Genomic DNA, 18,442 nt, shown 5'->3' with positions numbered 1-18,442 from the left:
AAAAAAAAGAAAGTAAAAGGAGTTTTAAGTAAGGTCTAAAGAAAACATTTAACAATGACAAATGTGTTCTCTACTTAGACTCAAAGGAAAAACAATCTTTAACTTTATTAAAAAGTCCTGTTTTAGATTAGCTGCAAAATTTTCCTCTGTCCTGCATGTGCAAAAAAAAAAAAAAAAAAGAAAGTAAAAGGAGTTTTAAGTAAGGTCTAAAGAAAACATTTAACAATGACAAATGTGTTCTCTACTTAGACTCAAAGGAAAAACAAAATTTGTCTTCAGTTAATATAGCCAAAACTTACTGATCGTGATGACATATATCTACTGTACTTCTTAGAAATTTCCTCAAACTAAAAATAAATGACACATAATCTTAAAACAAGACTTCTCAATCCAAATAAAATTAAATCCTTCTTAATGGTATTGTTTTCTTTGTTCATCAAGATGTTACTTGCTGGTTAGGTTATGAGGATTTTTGTGTTTTCTAAAAATATTAACATGGAAAGAGACACATGTTGCAGAGGAAACAAGAACAAGTCACAAAGTGTGTGGTTTTGTTAATTAAATATGCCTATACAAGAACATGGAAACAGCCAAAATGTCCAACCACAACAAACAGATTGAGAAATTATGGTATATTCATATGATGGAATACTACACAGCATGCAGGAACAATGATTTTTGTAAATCACTACCTAACTTGGGAGAGACTGGAGAGCATTATGCTAAACAAACTAACTCAGCCCCATAAGGACAAATACTACATAAGACCATTGTTACAGAATGTGTATGAGGACTCAAGGTGGGGGAAGCAGAGGGAGGAGGATTGGGGGGAATTAATCATACGGTCGCACAATCTGATGGATGGAGGGTGGGGAAATGGGAAAGATCCAGTGTGAAAAACAATGTATATGAAATTTGTAAGTAAATCAGTATAAAATAAATTTTTCCACTTTTTTTTAAATTAATTTCAATGAACGTTTACAAGATTTTGGATTTCCATTCATTCATTCATTGTTGCATAAAATAAAAATTTTTATTTAAATAAAAAAGAGAGAAAAAATATTCCTGTAAATAAATATTGTTGTTGTACACCATGCAGTTGGAACTGACCCAAAGCTGACCATCCAGTGGTTTTTCAGTGGCAGTTTTCACACAGGAGACTGCTCATCTTTCTCCCACGGAGCAGCTGATGGATTCAAACCATCTACCTTTGGGTTAGCAGTGTAATTCCTTACCACTAAGCCACCAGAGCTTATAAAGTGTGTGTGTGTGTGTGTGTGTGTGTGTGTGTAAATAAATAAAATAAAATATGTAAAAATAAAAACCCTCTATCCCTTAGCTAGCCCACTGGGCCTGAGCTGAAAGTCTAACCTATGCTTTTTACAACCTGGAAAAAATTCCGACAGAGCAATCAGTGCATGAAGACTGAGCAGTGCATGAAACACAAATATATGCTAAAGGGCATGAAGAACTATTGGCAAGGAATTCTCATTATTCTTTCCTTCTGCCATCATCCCCTATGCTTCAATTTAGAAGAAATTGAAGAAAAAAGATTAAAATATTGCAAAGTCCAGAACGAAGTAAAAGAACAAGATTGTGTATTAAACTCAAAGTAGGCTACTGCAGTTTTGATCACTACCAATATTAGAACTTATTCCCATATATTCTTTTTCTTTTCATGGTTGTTTATTTTCATCATCTGTCACTCTAAATTGCTCCTATTATCCCAAACTTTTCCTAGTTACAAAAAAAAAATCATCAAGATCTGACCTATGTATCAGTAATATCTGCTTGTAACACATCTCTATATTATGAAATCCCCTTCTTTCAGGAAAACGTTTTATCTCAATGTCAAAGTCATATGCAATAGTCATAATTCTAAGATGAGAGAAAAATGTCAGAAAATTCTAGCCTACCAAAAGGAAGAAATAACCATAAAAGGGCTTTATTCACTTACCACGAATCTGTTTTTTTATTTCTTTGGCAGAATCCAGCCATGTCTGTAAAAAGAATAAAAGGCATTCACACAAGAGTTCCAAAACACAAACAACAGAATTCTAGAAGCAGGATCACAGATTATCTTCACATAATGCCTCCATGGCAAGTCACATTTCTTTAAATACTTTTTTAGTTAATTTCACAGTAGAGAAACAAGGGGTCAGACTAGAGGGTTGGAACTGTATGCCCCATTACTTCCTTCCTGAGTGACTTTGAGTTAATATATGTCTTGATATTTTAGCTGCTTCTTCTGTAAATTGGAATAATAGTTGTAGTACCTACATGACACAGCAATTATTACGAAGATTAAATTAGTTAATAGATACAAAGCTCTAAGGAAACAGCAAACATAAAAATAAGTGCTTGTAATCTTTATTATTCTATAAAGGCTAGCAAAGATATACAACAAGGAATAATTAACATCACCCAAACTTTATTTTCCTCCTGAACTTATGGTCTTCTTCAGGTTTTGTCTATGCTGGTATATCATCGTTAATATCTAGTGAGTGAATGACTATTACATCTTCTCCAAATACTCTTGCCCACAGTAATTCCCTCTTTCACTGTTCTCTAACTCCACTTCTAAGTCTGCACACCATTGGGCCAGGGCTCTTTATCACACAGACATGGCAAATGAGAAACATTACAAAGCAAATCCCCAGGTTAATGGTGGTGGCAAGTATCAGGGACAGCTGTGTATCCTAGTGAGTAAGGAGCTGTACTGCCAGCTCAAAGGGAGGTGGTTTGAATTCACCAGAGGCTTTGCAGAAGAAACATGGGCAATTTCCTCCCATTAAATTTACAGCTTCTGAAAATCCACTTTGAGTTGATTCCAACTCAATGGCAATGAGAAAGCTGTGAATCAGGAAGATAAAGCAACCTATCCAGACTGTTAGAGTATGATTCAAGAGACAGAATAGTGAGAAAGGGCTGTCAATAAAAATCTTTTGCAACTATGCTGTTGTTGTGCACTGTAGAGTCAAAACAGACCCAAGTTGTTAAGAGCTCATCTGCTAACCAGAATGTCATTAGTTCAAATCAATCAGTCACTCCTAGAGAAAGAGGTGTCAATCTGTTTCTATAAAGACTTACAGTTTTGGAAACCCAATGGAACAATTATATTCTATAGTCCTAAACATTTACATCAGTGAGTGTTTCTTAATTTAATTAAAAAAAATATCCTTTTCTTATAAACTATTTTGTAAATATAGAAATATATAGACACAAATATGTATGTTTTAAAGAAAAATAGACAATGCCTCCTACAAGCAATCTTGGCTTTAGAAACACAACAGATTTTTAAAAGCAGCAGAGTTCTACTACTTGATAATAATGCCATATTTCCACTAGAGAAAATCATCATCCCAAATTTTATTAATCATTCCCTGGCTTGTCTTTGTTTTTATTCTCTAATTTAGGGGCTCATGTGTGGAATGGTTGAATTCCGAAAGGTGGTTTCTATTGTCTTCGTAAGTGTTGGGTGTGGACTGTTTGGTTTTTTTTGGTTTTTGTTTTTTGGGTTTTTTTGTTGGGTGTGAGCTGATGATGGGATTTGCCAGATTTAGCTAACAAAGACCAGTGGGCTGCAAGCCTCTGGGTTTAGAGTCCACCAGGACCTGGTGGGTGGGCCTTGTATTTAAAAGGCTATTAGGCCCTCAGGCCTGTGGCCCTCAGGTCTAGTGTTAACTGTGTTTGAGATGAACATTCTTCTAAGTGGTATAGCAGTGGTCTGTCAATTTGTTGTACTGAAATAACTTGGGGTTGCTGTGATGCTGAATGCTATGCCACTGGTGTCAAATGCCATAATGGGAACCCAAGGTGGACAGTGTTTGGTGGAACTCCCAGATTGATTCAAGTTTGGAAATAGAAGTGGCATCCCCTTTTACACCACATGCCTCTAGACTCTAGAAACACTATGAACATAGAGAAATGACGATAATTATAGAACAGGGTTTAGGTCTTTTGTTCCTAGGATTGCTACGAGTTGTGCTCAACTCGATGGCACTTAACAACAACATAGCATCACTATGAGTTGGAAACAACTCAATTTTTTTTAATTCTTTGGGGGAGGAATTCTCTTCTATAACATTATTCTCAAATTATAATTATATATCACATTATAACTATGTTGTTGTTGTTATGTGTTGTTGAGTCACCTGAGACTCACAGTGATCCTATATACAACAGCTCTGAACCCTGTCCTATCCTGAGTCAATCTCACTGTCTCTGACATATCTGTCCCTATTGCTCCAGTCACTGTGTCAAACAGTGATCTTTTCTCTAAAATGTTAATCCTTGAGGGAAAACAAACAAACAAAAACACAAACCCCAAAGAGAATGTTAATTCTTTTGTCGTTATTACTGTTTCAATAAAATTTTTTGCCTTTTCTCTCCAAATCACAGTGTATTCAGGGTTGTTCCTGTCTTTCCTTGTTTCTCTAACATCACGTTTTGGTAAACCTTCTTAACAGTCTCCTCACCTTACAGGTGGCATTGTCCCAAATAGCGAGACCAAAGTAGTCTTCTTCCAAAAGATTAAGGTGCTCACACACACGTTTAAGCAAATCCTGTCCCTTGGCATGTTTCTGTAAAGAAATGTACTTTTAGTTGAGTTCGCCCTTCAGTGCCACATTCATCAACAAATAAAATAAAATGTCACTTTATCCTTGGTTATTACAATTCAGAGCAAATTCTCATACCTCCATCCACTATCTATTACCTAGATCCCAAACATCTTATTATTTATTTTTGGCACATTACCTCCTGAAACATGCTAGAACTACTGTCAGTCACCATGAACCATGACCATCTGAAATAACTGAATCAACTCTCAACAGTGATAGTTATGTGTGGTTATGGAGATGACTAGACTCCCTATTATTCCCAGATCAAATGTCCCATGGGGGAAAAAAAAAATCTTAAGGGTGGAAAAAAGTATAAAATTCTACCTACCTTTTAGACATTACCAGTAAGAGTGGTTCTTAAAGTGCGCTATAGATCAGCTTTTTTTACCTACAAAAATCAAGGAACCTCCATGTTTGGGTACTTATGCTCCTATCTGAGAAAATACTCTAACTTATGAGTTTGAGATGTAGGGTCAAAAAGTCCTAGCTCCTCCATTTATAAGATAACCAACCTAAACCTAAGTTGATTTAAGGACCTTTTCTGAAACTTAGCTTTCTTATCTGTAAAATGATGATAATATTTCACATGTTATAACTACCTATTGGAATTGGCAACAAAAATCAAATGTCCTAACCTGCTAACCCAAAGGAACATTGGTTTGCACGCCCCAGCTGCTCTGAGGGAGAAAGACAGATGATTGTGATTCCTCCTGTGTGATTTATTGCCTCTGAAAACCCACTGGAGGGTCAGCTATGGGTCAGTTCTGACTCAACTGTATATAACAACATTCCTATTCTATTGGAATTGACAACAAAAATCAAATGTCCAAACACCATCTTAAAAAATATATATATATACTTTGAAAAATTAGAAATCAGTTTGGGGCACATATATCTGACATGTCCTACCTTCAATGACATAACAGTTGAGAGCTTGTTTGCTAACTGAAAGGATAATAGGAGAAAAGAACTGAAAATATGCATTCAAAATGTTTACAGCCTAGAAAATCCTATGTGCCAATTAACTTTGTCACCTGAGACCATTAAGAGTCAAATGTGGCCCCTAACAATATTTAGATGTTCATTTCCAGAGTTAACTCATCTATACAGTTTATCTTTTTTTTCCACTAAGAATAAAAAATTATTAGAGAATGGTAAATGTACAGTTCCTTATTTATAATTTCAAGACCAGAAGGTGTTTTTTTTTTTTTAAATTCTTACATTTTTCACTAAAGTCATTTGAAGAAAGACAAATTTTAAACTGAATTGTTGTAAGGCTATTTATAACCTTCATTTAGCTCTCTTAGAAGACCTCTTCATATATTTTATGTCTCTTCATATATTTCATGTCAGAAATAAGATGTAATCAAGTCAGTACGGTAACAGACACGGCTGGGAGTATTATGATATATAGGGAATACAGCTTTATAGCCCTTCTAAAATAAAAAATATTCTGAGTTAAACACACCTGACCTCAATGACTGTGGGGCAGTCGTTAAGCTCTCAGCTGCTAACCAAAAGGTTAGTGGTTCAAACTCATTAGCCACTGTGTGAAATAAAGATATGGCAGTTCTATTCTGTTCCATGAGATCACTATGAGTAGGAAGTGACTTGACAGAAATGGGTTGGGTTTGGATTTTATATCTGGATTTTTATATGAATAGAAGGATGAGTGGAAAAGTTTTCTCCATCTCTAGTAACGGGTTGTTGTTGTATACCATAGAGTCGGAACTGACCCACAGCTGACCCTCTGGTGGATTTTCAGAGGCAGTTAGTTGCGCAGGAGGAGAATGCCCATCCTTCGCCCTGGTGTATTTGAACTGTGTGCCTTCAGGATTGCTATGCAGCTTCTTGCCATTAGGCCACCAGTACTCCCTAATAACCAGTTAGTACTAAGCTACCAGGTAGCAGCTATTTTCAAAGCTCAACAGTATATTCTTCTTCATTTCCCTTTTAAAACATGACAAGAGATATAGATGAATAAATACAGAATAATTTTTAAACTTATATGTGTTTAGATATGTTTACATTTGTATAAAAATAATTTCATTCAGAGAGATTCTGCTGAATACCTAAGATACAAGTAGATTATATGCTTAATATGATTTTATACTAAGAAAAGCTGCTCTTAGTAGTCATTACAATAGATTGTTGACATATATGAACTCAAACTCATAGCTGCGGAGACAGAACCAATTCATTTGTGACCCTCCAGTGGGGTTTGGGAGGCTATAAACCTCACTCCTGAGGAGCTGCTGGTGGGTTAGAACTTCCAGAGAGGCGTGCCCTTTGGGTTAACAGAGCAACTCCCTACAAACTATACCACCAGAGCTACCTGTTGACAGAGCAAATGTACCATAACTGAGAACTACTTTTCCACTTTTAAAAAAATATTTTTAAAGATTTTAAATTTTCCTAAAAAAAGTGAAAAGGGTAACTAAAAACTTGTTATTTTACTCAATTCTAACTCATTCTTTATGCATTTATTCTAACAGAAAATAATGACCATTTTGAGAAATGTCATCACTTGATTTAACATTTTCATATGCAATCTCAAGAAAAATACTAATTCTTACTAAAGTTTATATCAAGAAGCTCTGGTGGCCTAGTGGTGAAGAAAGGAGCTGCACTGACAACCCAAAGGCACTGGGTTCCAATCCAATCTCAGCAGAATAAAGATGGGCCATCTTCTCCTGTGCAGTTTACTGCCTCTAAAAACCCCACCTAAGGGTCAACTCTGAAACAGTTCCAACTCAAGGGGACATAACAACAACAACAACAACAACAACAAAGTTCATATTAAGGGAACTCTGGTAGTGGGTTAAGGACTGGTACTGCCAACCCAAAGATATATTGTTCGAATCCATCAGCGACTCTATGGGAGAAAGATGGGCAGGGTAATCTACTCTTGTGTGATTTACAGCCTTTGAAAAGCTACTGGAAGTCACTATGAGTTCATTCCAATGGTACACAACAACAACAACTATTACATTTAGTGGGTTCTGGTAGCCTAGTGGTCTGAAGCTTCACTGCAATCCCAGAGGAACACAGCTCGAATTCACCAGTTGCTCTGAGGGAGAAGGATGGGCAGTCTCCTACCATGTGATTTACTGCCTCTGAAAACCCCCCTAGGAGGGCCTAGAAATCCAGTCATAGAAAGTTACTTTATTTTTATAAAACAAAAAAAACTATCTTTTTTTTTTTAAAAAAAGAAATTTTGTTATAAAAATAACAGTTGTTCATTTTGACAGATACAGAAAAAAATAAGACTAAATCATAATGATCCCATGCTTATTTTGAGAAAATCACCTTCAGCATTGCTATTTATTACCAAACCAAACTGAAGCCACTGCATTGTCAATAGGTTGCAAATCTTTACAAGAGGAAACTGTCCCCTTCTCTTTTGTGAGTGTATTATGGAGTATATGGTGAATTCAAACTGTCAACCTTTTCTTTAGAAGCCTGGTATGTTACACACTATGCTTCCAAACGGGTTTTTTTCTCAGGTTATGGCATAAATTACTCAACTCGGCATAAAAAAAAGAAAAATCTACAAGCATTCTGACTTCTGGAAGTTAAAATGCACTCACCTCTACAACACACTCATAAACTGTGTCATCCAACAAAGAAACCTTGCAGTGCATGTTTCTATGTCTTCTTACTGATTTCTGGGAAGCTTTTAATTCCCCTTCTCCTTTTGCCTCAGGACTTTCTTCTTTTACTTCTATGCTGGAGCACTCTTCAAGTCCTCCTCCTTCTTTACTTTCAAAATCTGGATCGTCTCTGTGTTCTTCCTGTGCAGGCTACAATATTCACAATATTATCAAGTCAATAGAAAGACATTTCATAAAATATCTTTATAGTCTCAACAGCTATATATATATTTTTTGGTATATACTTTTGTATATAATAATGCTACCAGTAAAAGCATCAACTGAAGAAAAAGATGGCTAAACATAAAAAAGTGTTATTAAGATTATTTTACTATAAAGGATCTTAAGATCTCCATTCCATTCTATTTCTTTGAAACTCTATAAACTCTTTTCTTAAAAAAAACCAAACAAACAAAAAATACAAAAAACTTCATAGACTCTTATTCTTAAAACTCTTCACATAGAATTTTGTTTTTCAAAGAAAGAAAATAAAGGCTTCTGGTAAACCAGAAGACATCATTCTATTAATCTTTTTTACTATAATTTTATCTCATTCTTTAGTTCTTTAAAGAACAAAATACTTAAAAAAAAGAACAAAATAATTAAAGTGGACTATTTTTTATGTCCTTATTATAAATTGTTGTTCAAGCAAGACGATTTCACCTCAGGGGACAGTTTTAGTTTATACTTTCTACATTATCTGAGGGCAAAAGTTTAAGGGATTCATCTATTTTCTGCCATTTCAGAAAGTTGAGTCCATTCTAATTATAAAATTATATTTTGCATTTCCTCCTCTTTTAATCAGGATTCTTCTATGGAATCTTTGACTAAAACGTTTAGTAGTGGGAGTCAGGAACCATCCAGTTCTTCTGGTCTCATGGCAAAGGAGGCAATTAATAACTATATATTTCATATCTTCCTTCTTGGACGCAATTAGTCATATATTTTATATTATCATTGCTCCAGGTTAACACAGACCAATTGTTGTGCTTTGGTTGGACACTTGCAAGCTTTCAAGACCACAGTCACAACTCAATGAACTAAGAGAATAGAAATGGTGTGTACATTATTAGACTAATTAATTGGGACATCCCATGAAACCAGGACCCTAAACCTTCAAACTAAGGAACCAAATCCCATAAAATATTTGGTACATAAGTAGCCTCAACAAGTGGTTTTTTTCAGAAGGTGGGAAGAAGTAATTGTTGTTAATATAGCATACAATTTTTAACAATTCAACTTTTTTACAGGTGTATAACTTATTAGTAACAATTATAACAATTGACTGTGCAATCTTACCCTTATTTTTCATCACTATTAATCCCTTTCTCCTCTCCTCTTTCCTGTGTCTGGCAATACTAATAAATTTTGTTCTCTATACACTTGCTCTTTCTTGTCTTTTTATATACGTTAAGCCATACCTTATTTGTCCTTTTTGTGACCGGCTTATTGAGACCTTACTAGATGCAACTAATATCTTAAGAACTTTATACATTTATCTAATTTCATTTTCACAACAAAAAAATTATATAGATTCAGAGGAGGAAATAATAAAGAAGTTTCACTTTTTTGTGATTTGAACTTGGAAAGTGTAGCTCCCCAGACTGTGTGGAATTCTGAACTGCCAAGCTGTAGTAAATCTTGTTTTGAGCAGCTTCATTAAGAACAAGTGTACACTTTTAATATACACTATATCTAAGACAACACATAATATTTCTAGAAAATGCTAATAAAACCAGATAGCTCAAATTTTGTACCTCTAATAAAAACATACAAGATTTTTATTTTTAACAATTCATAATATTCACATTAACAGAAAGAGACATTGAAAATAACTCTTAATTCATAGACAGTAAGGCTGAAAACAAATGGCATTCCTACAAAACTGTTTGCATTATGACATTAATATTTTCCTACGTGTTTTAGGCAAATGAACAGATCTGCAACTCATATTTAGTAAAATCCTGCTGGAGGGTCAGCTATGGGTCGGTTCCACCTCAATAACACACAGCAACAACAACAATACTGTAATACAAGCATACCAGAGAGCAAGATGATGGTGTAGCACAGGGTTGCTATGAGATGGATTTGACTTGACAGCACCTAACAACAACATGACACAATTAAGGCTTTAAACATCCTTATCTATATAGCTTATATTCTGTGTTAATATGGTACAGTCAAACACAAAGACAAAAATAAGTCATACTGTTAGAGCTAGTAGGCTAGTTTAGTAGAATGGCAGGATATAAGATCAATATCCAAAAATCAGTAGGATTCCTCTACAGTAACAGAGAATTGAGAGAAGGAAATCAAGAAAGCAATATCATTTATAATAGCCAACCACAAATTGAGATACTTGAGAGTGACCTAACTAGAGCTACAAAAGAAAAGACCTATATAAAGAAAACTACAGAGCATTTCTGCAAGACACAATAAAAGATCTAAAGACATGGAAAAATGTGCCCTGTTCATGGATAGAAAGACTCAACATTGTAAAAATGACAATCCTACAAAAGCAATCTACATATTCAATGCAATCCCAATCCAGATACCAAATTCATTTTTCAATGAGATTGAAAGAGAAATTATAAAATTTATTTGGAGAGACAAGAGACCCCAAATAAGCAAAACATTTCTGAGAAACAAAAATGAAGTGGGAAGCATAGCACTCCTGACCTCAAAACTTATGACACAGAAGTCGTAACCAAAACAGCCTGGTACTGGTACAGTGACAGGCACATAGACTAATGAAATAGAATTGAGAACCCAGAAATAGACCCAATTATCTATGGTCAGCTGATGCTTGACAAGGAAATAAAAACTATCAAATGGGGAAATGACAACGTCTTCAACAAATGGTGCTGGCAAAATTGGACTTCCACCTGCAGAAAGCTAAAACAGGATCCACATCTCACACTGTACATAAAAATCAACTCAAGGTGAATCAGAGACCTGGAAGTACAGTCCAAAACCAAAACATTTATCAGAGACAAACTGGGATCAAGCTTAGAGCCCTAGTCTATAGTATAAAGAGATTGCCAAAAACCATCAGAAAGGTACAATCCGAAGAGGATAAAATTGAGAATGGAAACTTCTAAAGATTAAATCCCTGTGTGCATCAAAAACTTTTTCTAATACGATGAAAAGAAAACCTACTGACTGGGAATAAACATTTGGTAATACCATCTCAGACAAGAGTCTCATAATGAAAGTTTACAGGATACTCCCTGGGCCACCACAAGAAAAAGACTGATAAGCTAATTACAAAATGGGCAAAAAACATGGAAAGAATTTCACAGAGGAAGATATTCGAATGGCCAACAAACACATGAAGAAATGCTCAAAATCACTGGCAATAAGAAAGATGCAAATCAAAACCACAAGGAGATACCATCTCTTTTCAGTAACAATGGCAAAGTTTAACAGGACAGCAAGTAATAAATGTTGGCGACGATGTGGCGAGATAGAAACTCTTATACATTGTTGGTGGAATTGTAAAATGGTTCAACCACTGTGGAAGGCAGTTTGCCATTTCCTCAAAAAGCTGAACATAGAAATTCCAGATGACCCAGCTATTCTACTGCTTGGAATATGCCATGAAAAAATGAGAACTGAGGCACAAACAGAGACTTGTACACCAATGTTCATAGCAGCATTATTCACCATTGCAAGGACATGGAAACAGACCAGGTGTCTAACCACAAACAAATGGGTTGAGAAATTATTGCACATTCACACAATGGAATTCTAGGCAGCACACAGGAGCAATAATTTTGTAAATTATTACCTAATTTGGGAGGGACTGGAGAGTATTATGCTGAGTGAACTAACTCAGTCCCACAAGGACAAATATTGTATAAAACCATTATTGTAGAGTGAGCACAAAGATCCAAGGGGGAAGTGGAAGCAGTGGGATGAGGATGTGAGGGGAGACAGGATTAATCATGGGGTTGTACAACTTGATGGTTGGGGGGTGTGAAGGAAATTGGAAGATTGTGGTGTGAAAAACAATGTATTCAAATTTTGCAAAAAACTAGGATAATAATAATTAGAAAAATAAAAAGAAATATGTCATGCATAGCAAAAAAAACAAAACAAAAACAACCTATCGAACACCTCAGATGGCATGAAATGTCCAGTAGCTTTCAAATTCTCCATAAATCAGCTATGTTTATTGATAAACTATCCTACTTTTAATAATTTTACCAAAATGAACTCTAAGCTAACTCATTTCCTCTTTTCATTAAAAAGCTTGGACTTATTCCATTATTACCAAAAAATTATATATGCAATAAATAAAATAATCTGATATTTATTTTTCTTCTTTCATTTTGAAGTATAAGCATCTTTCAGGGGAGGTATGGACTACACTTCAATATATGGAAAATAAGAACCCACACAACTGAACAAATAAGCACAAATAAGCTGATATATGGAGAAAACACTGAAGTTGTCAAAAATTTAATTTTATTTAGATTATAATCAACCCCCATGAAAGAAGTAGTTAAAAAAAAGAAGAATCACAAATAAAAGCAAAGCACATTGGTAAACTTTCACTCAAACCACAAAAAAAGTTAAAAAAATCAATTGATATACAGCTTTGGACAAATTTGCTGCAAGACTTTTTTAAAAGGTTAAAAAGCAAAGATGTTGCCTTGAGGCTTAAGGCACCTGACCAAACCACCTTATTTTAAATTGCCTCAAGTACAAGTGAAAGCTGGATAGGGAATATAAAAACCAAAGAGCTGATGCCTTTAAATTACATTGTCGTCAAAGAATACTGGATATACCATACTAGAGACTGCCAGAAGTCAAATCTGTCTTGGAAGTTGCACAGCCAGAATGTTCCTTAGAAACAAGGAGGCTAAATTCTGTCTCCTGCACTATGGATATGCTATCAGGAGAGACCAGTTCCTGATGAGCCTTCAGCTTGGTAAAGCAGAAGAAGGTCAGGGTAAAAGAGAAGATTTTCAACTACATGAATTGACACAGTTGCTGCAGTAATGGGTTCAAACACAGCCATGACTGGGGAAAAAAAGATGCAGGACCAGGCAGTTTCATTCTGCCCTTTACAGGGGTCACAAAGAGTTGGAAAAAATTTAGTGGCATCTATCAACAAGTGTGTTTTTTTTTTTAAATCAAGTCTCATGGTTTCTTTAATTTCTATAAAGCAGAAACTCCAAAATGTCATGGTACTGCATAATTTCCAAATAACTAAGACAACTGGCTAATTTTGAAAAAGCTAAATATCCTCAAATGAAAAAGAAAATTAATGACCTTTCATCATAACCATTTCTCACACATTCACACACTTTACCTGTGTTTCTGCACTGCTTAATGAATGAAGATCCAAGGACGGGTCTGTTTTGAGTTCAGGTTCAGGAGCTGCAATTGGGGCCTTTAAAATGATGTCTTCATCAAGACTAGTTCCAAATTCTATCTCTTTCGGACCTCCTTCACTTTTTTCTTTAGCTGACTCTATTTCTTTGCCTTCTTCCTCAGAGACCTGAGACTTAGGCCTTTTGAGAAAAGAGGAGAGCAGCCGTGAGAGGCCCCTGCCTTCTGACGTCCTGTCTTTGTTCTTGGTCAAGTCTTCATGGGTAGGAGTGTCTCCATTGGATGTTTTCAGCTTCTGCTCACACTGATTCTCTCCTTCAGCTGCTGTCTGAGAAACCTCCTCCAGCTGAGTTTCTTGATGGCCTGAGGTTGTGGCTCCCTCACCTTCTTCTTTCTGTTGTTGATGCTGTGAATTTTCTGCCTCAGCCACTAAACTCTTTTCTGTTGTCATGATGTTGCTATTAAAAAGAAGTAAAAGTGAGCCATTAGAAGTCAAACTCTAAATCAGATCAAGTGTGCCAAAATAATATATAAGGTACGTAAATCACCAGGAAAACAGTACCTCCAGCTATTAAACAGAAGAATTTCCATTAAAGTACAAAAATATCTACCTACACATCCTGAATAAATTATGAATGACCTGAGTTGCTAAAGATATGCACATAGAGATACTACCTTAAAACAGTCCTTACTGAGGCTACCTTAGTAAATGTATCATACTTTATATTTAATGCTTTCAACTGTATCTAGAAAACATAGTTTCGGTCTTCTTTAAAAAAAATCTCATCTGTATACTGTCCTTTGAGGGTTATCAATCTGAAGGTACCGATTTATAGGAAGTATTCTCTGTAAAACTCTCTGTACCATATGAGATGACAAGGAAAAAGTTTCCCAACTCTTGATTGTTTTCTCTCTTTATATTTCTTTGAACACACAGATTTTCCTATTAGTAATAGAAGATGTAGTATTTTGATCATTTGTTGCTAGAACTAACAGTCAAGCTAACATTTCACTAAAATAATAGCAAAACATTTCTTCAGGTTTTTGTGTTCATAATGTAAAACTATAGCACCTTTAAGAAGTATCCAATTTTTATTTCATTAAGCTGTCTTTTTCTTCTGACAAATATGATTCTGAAAGCCCAGCATTCTTAAGGGTAGGAAGTAAAATGATGATGAATATATTGAAGAGAAGAAAAATGCAGAGGGCAAATGTTGATTTACTTACAGGAAAGAAGGCCATGACCTCATATATATCCAAAGTGTTAATTTGTAGCTTTTAGTATCTTGCTAAGAATATATCCGTAAATAGACCCTAGAGGACATTATGCTGAGTGAAATATCTCAGTCACAAAAATACAAATATGGCATAATGCCACTGTTATAAATGAGGACTGACATAGGGGTTGAGGGAAGACTGAGAAAGATGGGATATATAATGTATACTGCATTGAAACAGATGAGGGAGAAAACTTTAAAAAGGATATATGATTAGATATTATTGTTATGACAGGAGTCCAGAACAATGGTAGCATAGTGGAGTGAATATGGGGGGAGGGAATGAATAGCAATGAAAGAATTTTTTATTTTACTTTTTAAAGAGAAAAGCGAAATGAGGAGGTATGGGCAGGGAGAAAAGTGCAACAATGAATGTATGGAAATTCAAAGTCTCTGTAAACTCATTAAAATCAAAGGGGGAAAAATAATATTTCTGTAAATAATCTATGTTCTCATACTATATACTTTTAAATTCAATTTTAATTGATATAATAATAAACCGTTTTGATAAATCTTATTTAAAATGTGAGCTAAATCTAGAAAATTATGTATAGAGTGAAGTAGTAAAAAGAAAAGAAAGCTAGCATACTGTGTACTGTCTCTGTGCCAGGCCCCATTAGGAGAATTACCTATATTATCCCAAGTCTTTCAACAATTCTTCAAGGAAAGAAAAATCACCTTCTCTTGCATTTGATTGAGGAAAATGAGATGCAGAAAGTAAACTGCCTAAGGTCCCACAGCTAGTATGTGGTACTGAAATAAACAACATTGCAGGAGTGGCATCTACTTCCTAAACAGCATGCCTCTGGAAACTCTGTGAACTCTGATAAATGGCAATGGTTATGGAAGGACTTCAGGCCTTTTGTTCATGAGGTGGCTACAAGTCATGCTCAACTCGATGGCAATAATCATTATCATCATCATCAACAACACTACCACCACACTAATAAATAAACCAGCCTTTGTATGGACTCTTGCTGCCAATCTGCTCAATTTATTTTAAGCATTGAACATATTTATTCAGAGAAGCACATTTCTAGTCTAATTTAGAGTCATGAAAATTACTCTGAATCAGTAAAACTATAATCAGTCTTTCCTTTCCCTACCCCAATGATTGAAAGTTTATAAATCTTATTGGCTTTTTAAAAATATAATCATTGACAAATATTTTGTTTTACAACAGTGTCCTTGTTTAATGTAATTACTACAATGTTTATTCAACCTTTAATTGTGTATTGCCTTGTATGTGTGTGTATATTCCCTTTTTATTCATTTTCTTCCCCTCTGCTTCCCTTCTCATCTGTTATTCCTCTAAGATTGATTCTGTGTGTAAATTTTCCCCTACCTTTTCATAACAGTGATTTTATTCCATTATAATTAATAATTCAGGAATCCAAAAACACTTACTTGTGCTCACCTTAAACCTATATAAACTAAGAAGAAAACTGTCCAAACAGAATAAGGGAACTGCATAGTTTAAAATCAGGAAAGATCTGAGTCAGAATTGTATCCTTTCTCTATGCTTACACTATATGTATGCTAACAAAAGGTATCGAATTGGAAGATGACTCATCAATAATGTTATGCAAATGATATAACCCTGCTTGCAGAAAATGATAAAGACTTGAAGCATTTACTCAATGCAGAAGATCAAAGCCTATAGCCTACAAAATGGATTACATATTAATTTCAAGAAAACAAAAATATTCACCACTATAGGTAACATTAGGATATATAGAGAAAAGATTTAAGTTGTCAACTATTTCATTTCACTTGGATCCACAATCAACACCCATGGAACCAACAGTTAAGAAATCAAATGACATGTTACATTGGGAAAATCTGCTGTCACGGACAGTACTTTAGCTCCAAAATGCCAAAGAGCAAGGATATTGGTTTAAAGACCAAGGTATATCTGATCCAAGTCATAGTTCTATCAATTGCCTTCTATACACGTAAAAGTTGGATAATGAATAAGGATGACAGAAAAAGAATTGATGCTTTTGAATTGTGGTAAGGAGAAGAATACAGAATATTCCATTGACTGCCAAAATAATAAACAAGCCTGTCTTGGAGGAAGTGCAACAAGGGTGTTTCTCAGAGGCATGTTTCTCATATACTTTGGGCATATTGTCAGAAGAGGCTAGTTCCTGGAAAAGGGTATCATCCTGGGAAAGGAAGAAGGTCTGAAAAAGAGAGGAAGATCATGGACTGATACAGTGACTGTAACAATGGGCTCAAGTATATCAGAGATAAGGATAGTTCAAGATAGGGTAGCGTTTAGATCCTAAAACAATAATATATGAGAATTGTCTTTTTGTGATTGACTGATGTCATTTAGCATCATTCATTCTAAATTAATCCATATTATGTAGTATTTCACAATTTTATTTTCTTTTTACATTTTTAGTGATGCACAGTTTTTTATGCAATTCATGTGCTGATGCACCCTTGGGTTGTTTTCTAATTCTGCTACTACAAATAATGCTGAAATAAATAGGTGTGTATATGTTGTACATAGGGTCGCTATGACTCACACGTGACTCGACTGCACATAACAACATAACAACATATGTTAACTTGTGTCACTGCTCTTATTTCTCTGCACATGTACCTATTAGTGGGACTGCAAATAGTATTCCTATTTCCAGCTTTCTAAGGAAGCACCAAACTGCTTTCCATAGTGCACCACTGACATTGCCACCAGCACTGTATGAGAGTCCCAATCTCGCCACTCCCTTGCCAGCAGTTGTTGTTCGCTTACTTAACATTAAAAACACTATACAAGACATTAATCAACAAAAGATAAACATATACTTTTTTTTAGTTTTTATTCCTTCATTGTCACATTAAACATATACATTTTTAATAGGTTATCTTGCTACAATCCCAAAGGCATGTGGTTTGAATCCACCAGCTGCCCCTTAGGAGGAGAAGGATGGGCAATTCCTCCCATATGATTTACCACTTCTGAAACCTGTCAGAGGATCAGCTATGGATCAGTTCCAACTCAAGGGCACACAACAACAAATATATAAAGGAAAAAACACTCCCCTAAATTACTCTATTATTAGGAGCCATTTCCAAAATTTTTTTTCTTTCATCTCAAGAGTTATCAGACTTGACTCAGAAGAGCATCTGAATTCCAAACTATCAGTTATTCTAAAAGAATAATGGTTTGTTGTTGTTGCTGTTAGATATTGTAGAGTCAACTCTGACTCACAGTGACCCTCAGAACAACAGATCAAAACCCTTGCCCTATCCTGAGCCATCTTCACAATCGCTACTACACTCAAGCCTATATATGCTTTGAGAGCATCATTTTTACACACTTCCTTTGTAAAAATAAATAAAAGATATACCGAAGATTTAGAGTTATTTTCCATGAATTCCAGATATAACTTCATATTCACTTAACTTAAATCCATATAATAGCTTCATAATTTAACTGACTAAAAAGAAAGAAATTTTTATATTGAAACTTTTTCTACATAACACGTTACATCAAAGATTTTCATAAGAATGGCAAGGAGAAGGAACTCTGATGGCC

At 35.0% G+C, this 18,442-nt stretch overlaps 1 protein-coding gene across 7 annotated transcripts in view; it reads right to left on the bottom strand.

Annotated features, from left to right (window-relative positions):
• Nucleotides 1–14,069, bottom strand: part of EPB41 (erythrocyte membrane protein band 4.1 (elliptocytosis 1, RH-linked)) — a 123,777-nt gene extending 109,708 nt beyond the window's left edge. For 2 of the 7 annotated variants that reach the window (XM_006894918.1, XM_006894919.1), the window contains exons 1-4: nucleotides 13,596–14,066; nucleotides 8,213–8,425; nucleotides 4,479–4,583; nucleotides 1,958–2,000 (exon numbers count right to left, since the gene is read on the bottom strand). In XM_006894918.1, coding sequence (XP_006894980.1) covers nucleotides 1,958–2,000; nucleotides 4,479–4,583; nucleotides 8,213–8,425; nucleotides 13,596–14,066 — 832 coding nt within the window. Of the gene's footprint in view, nucleotides 1–1,957; nucleotides 2,001–4,478; nucleotides 4,584–8,212; nucleotides 8,426–13,595 lie in introns of those variants that run through there. The other 5 variants (XM_006894922.1, XM_006894924.1, XM_006894921.1 and 2 more) reach the window with 4 other exon arrangements.
• Nucleotides 14,070–18,442: the final 4,373 nt, after the last annotated feature.

Source organism: Elephantulus edwardii, unplaced genomic scaffold (genome assembly GCF_000299155.1).
Source record: "Elephantulus edwardii isolate Elephantulus edwardi_28Jun2011 unplaced genomic scaffold, EleEdw1.0 scaffold00152, whole genome shotgun sequence".
Taxonomy (NCBI): Eukaryota; Metazoa; Chordata; class Mammalia; order Macroscelidea; family Macroscelididae; genus Elephantulus; species Elephantulus edwardii.
This window is presented reverse-complemented; position numbering and strand designations above follow the sequence as displayed.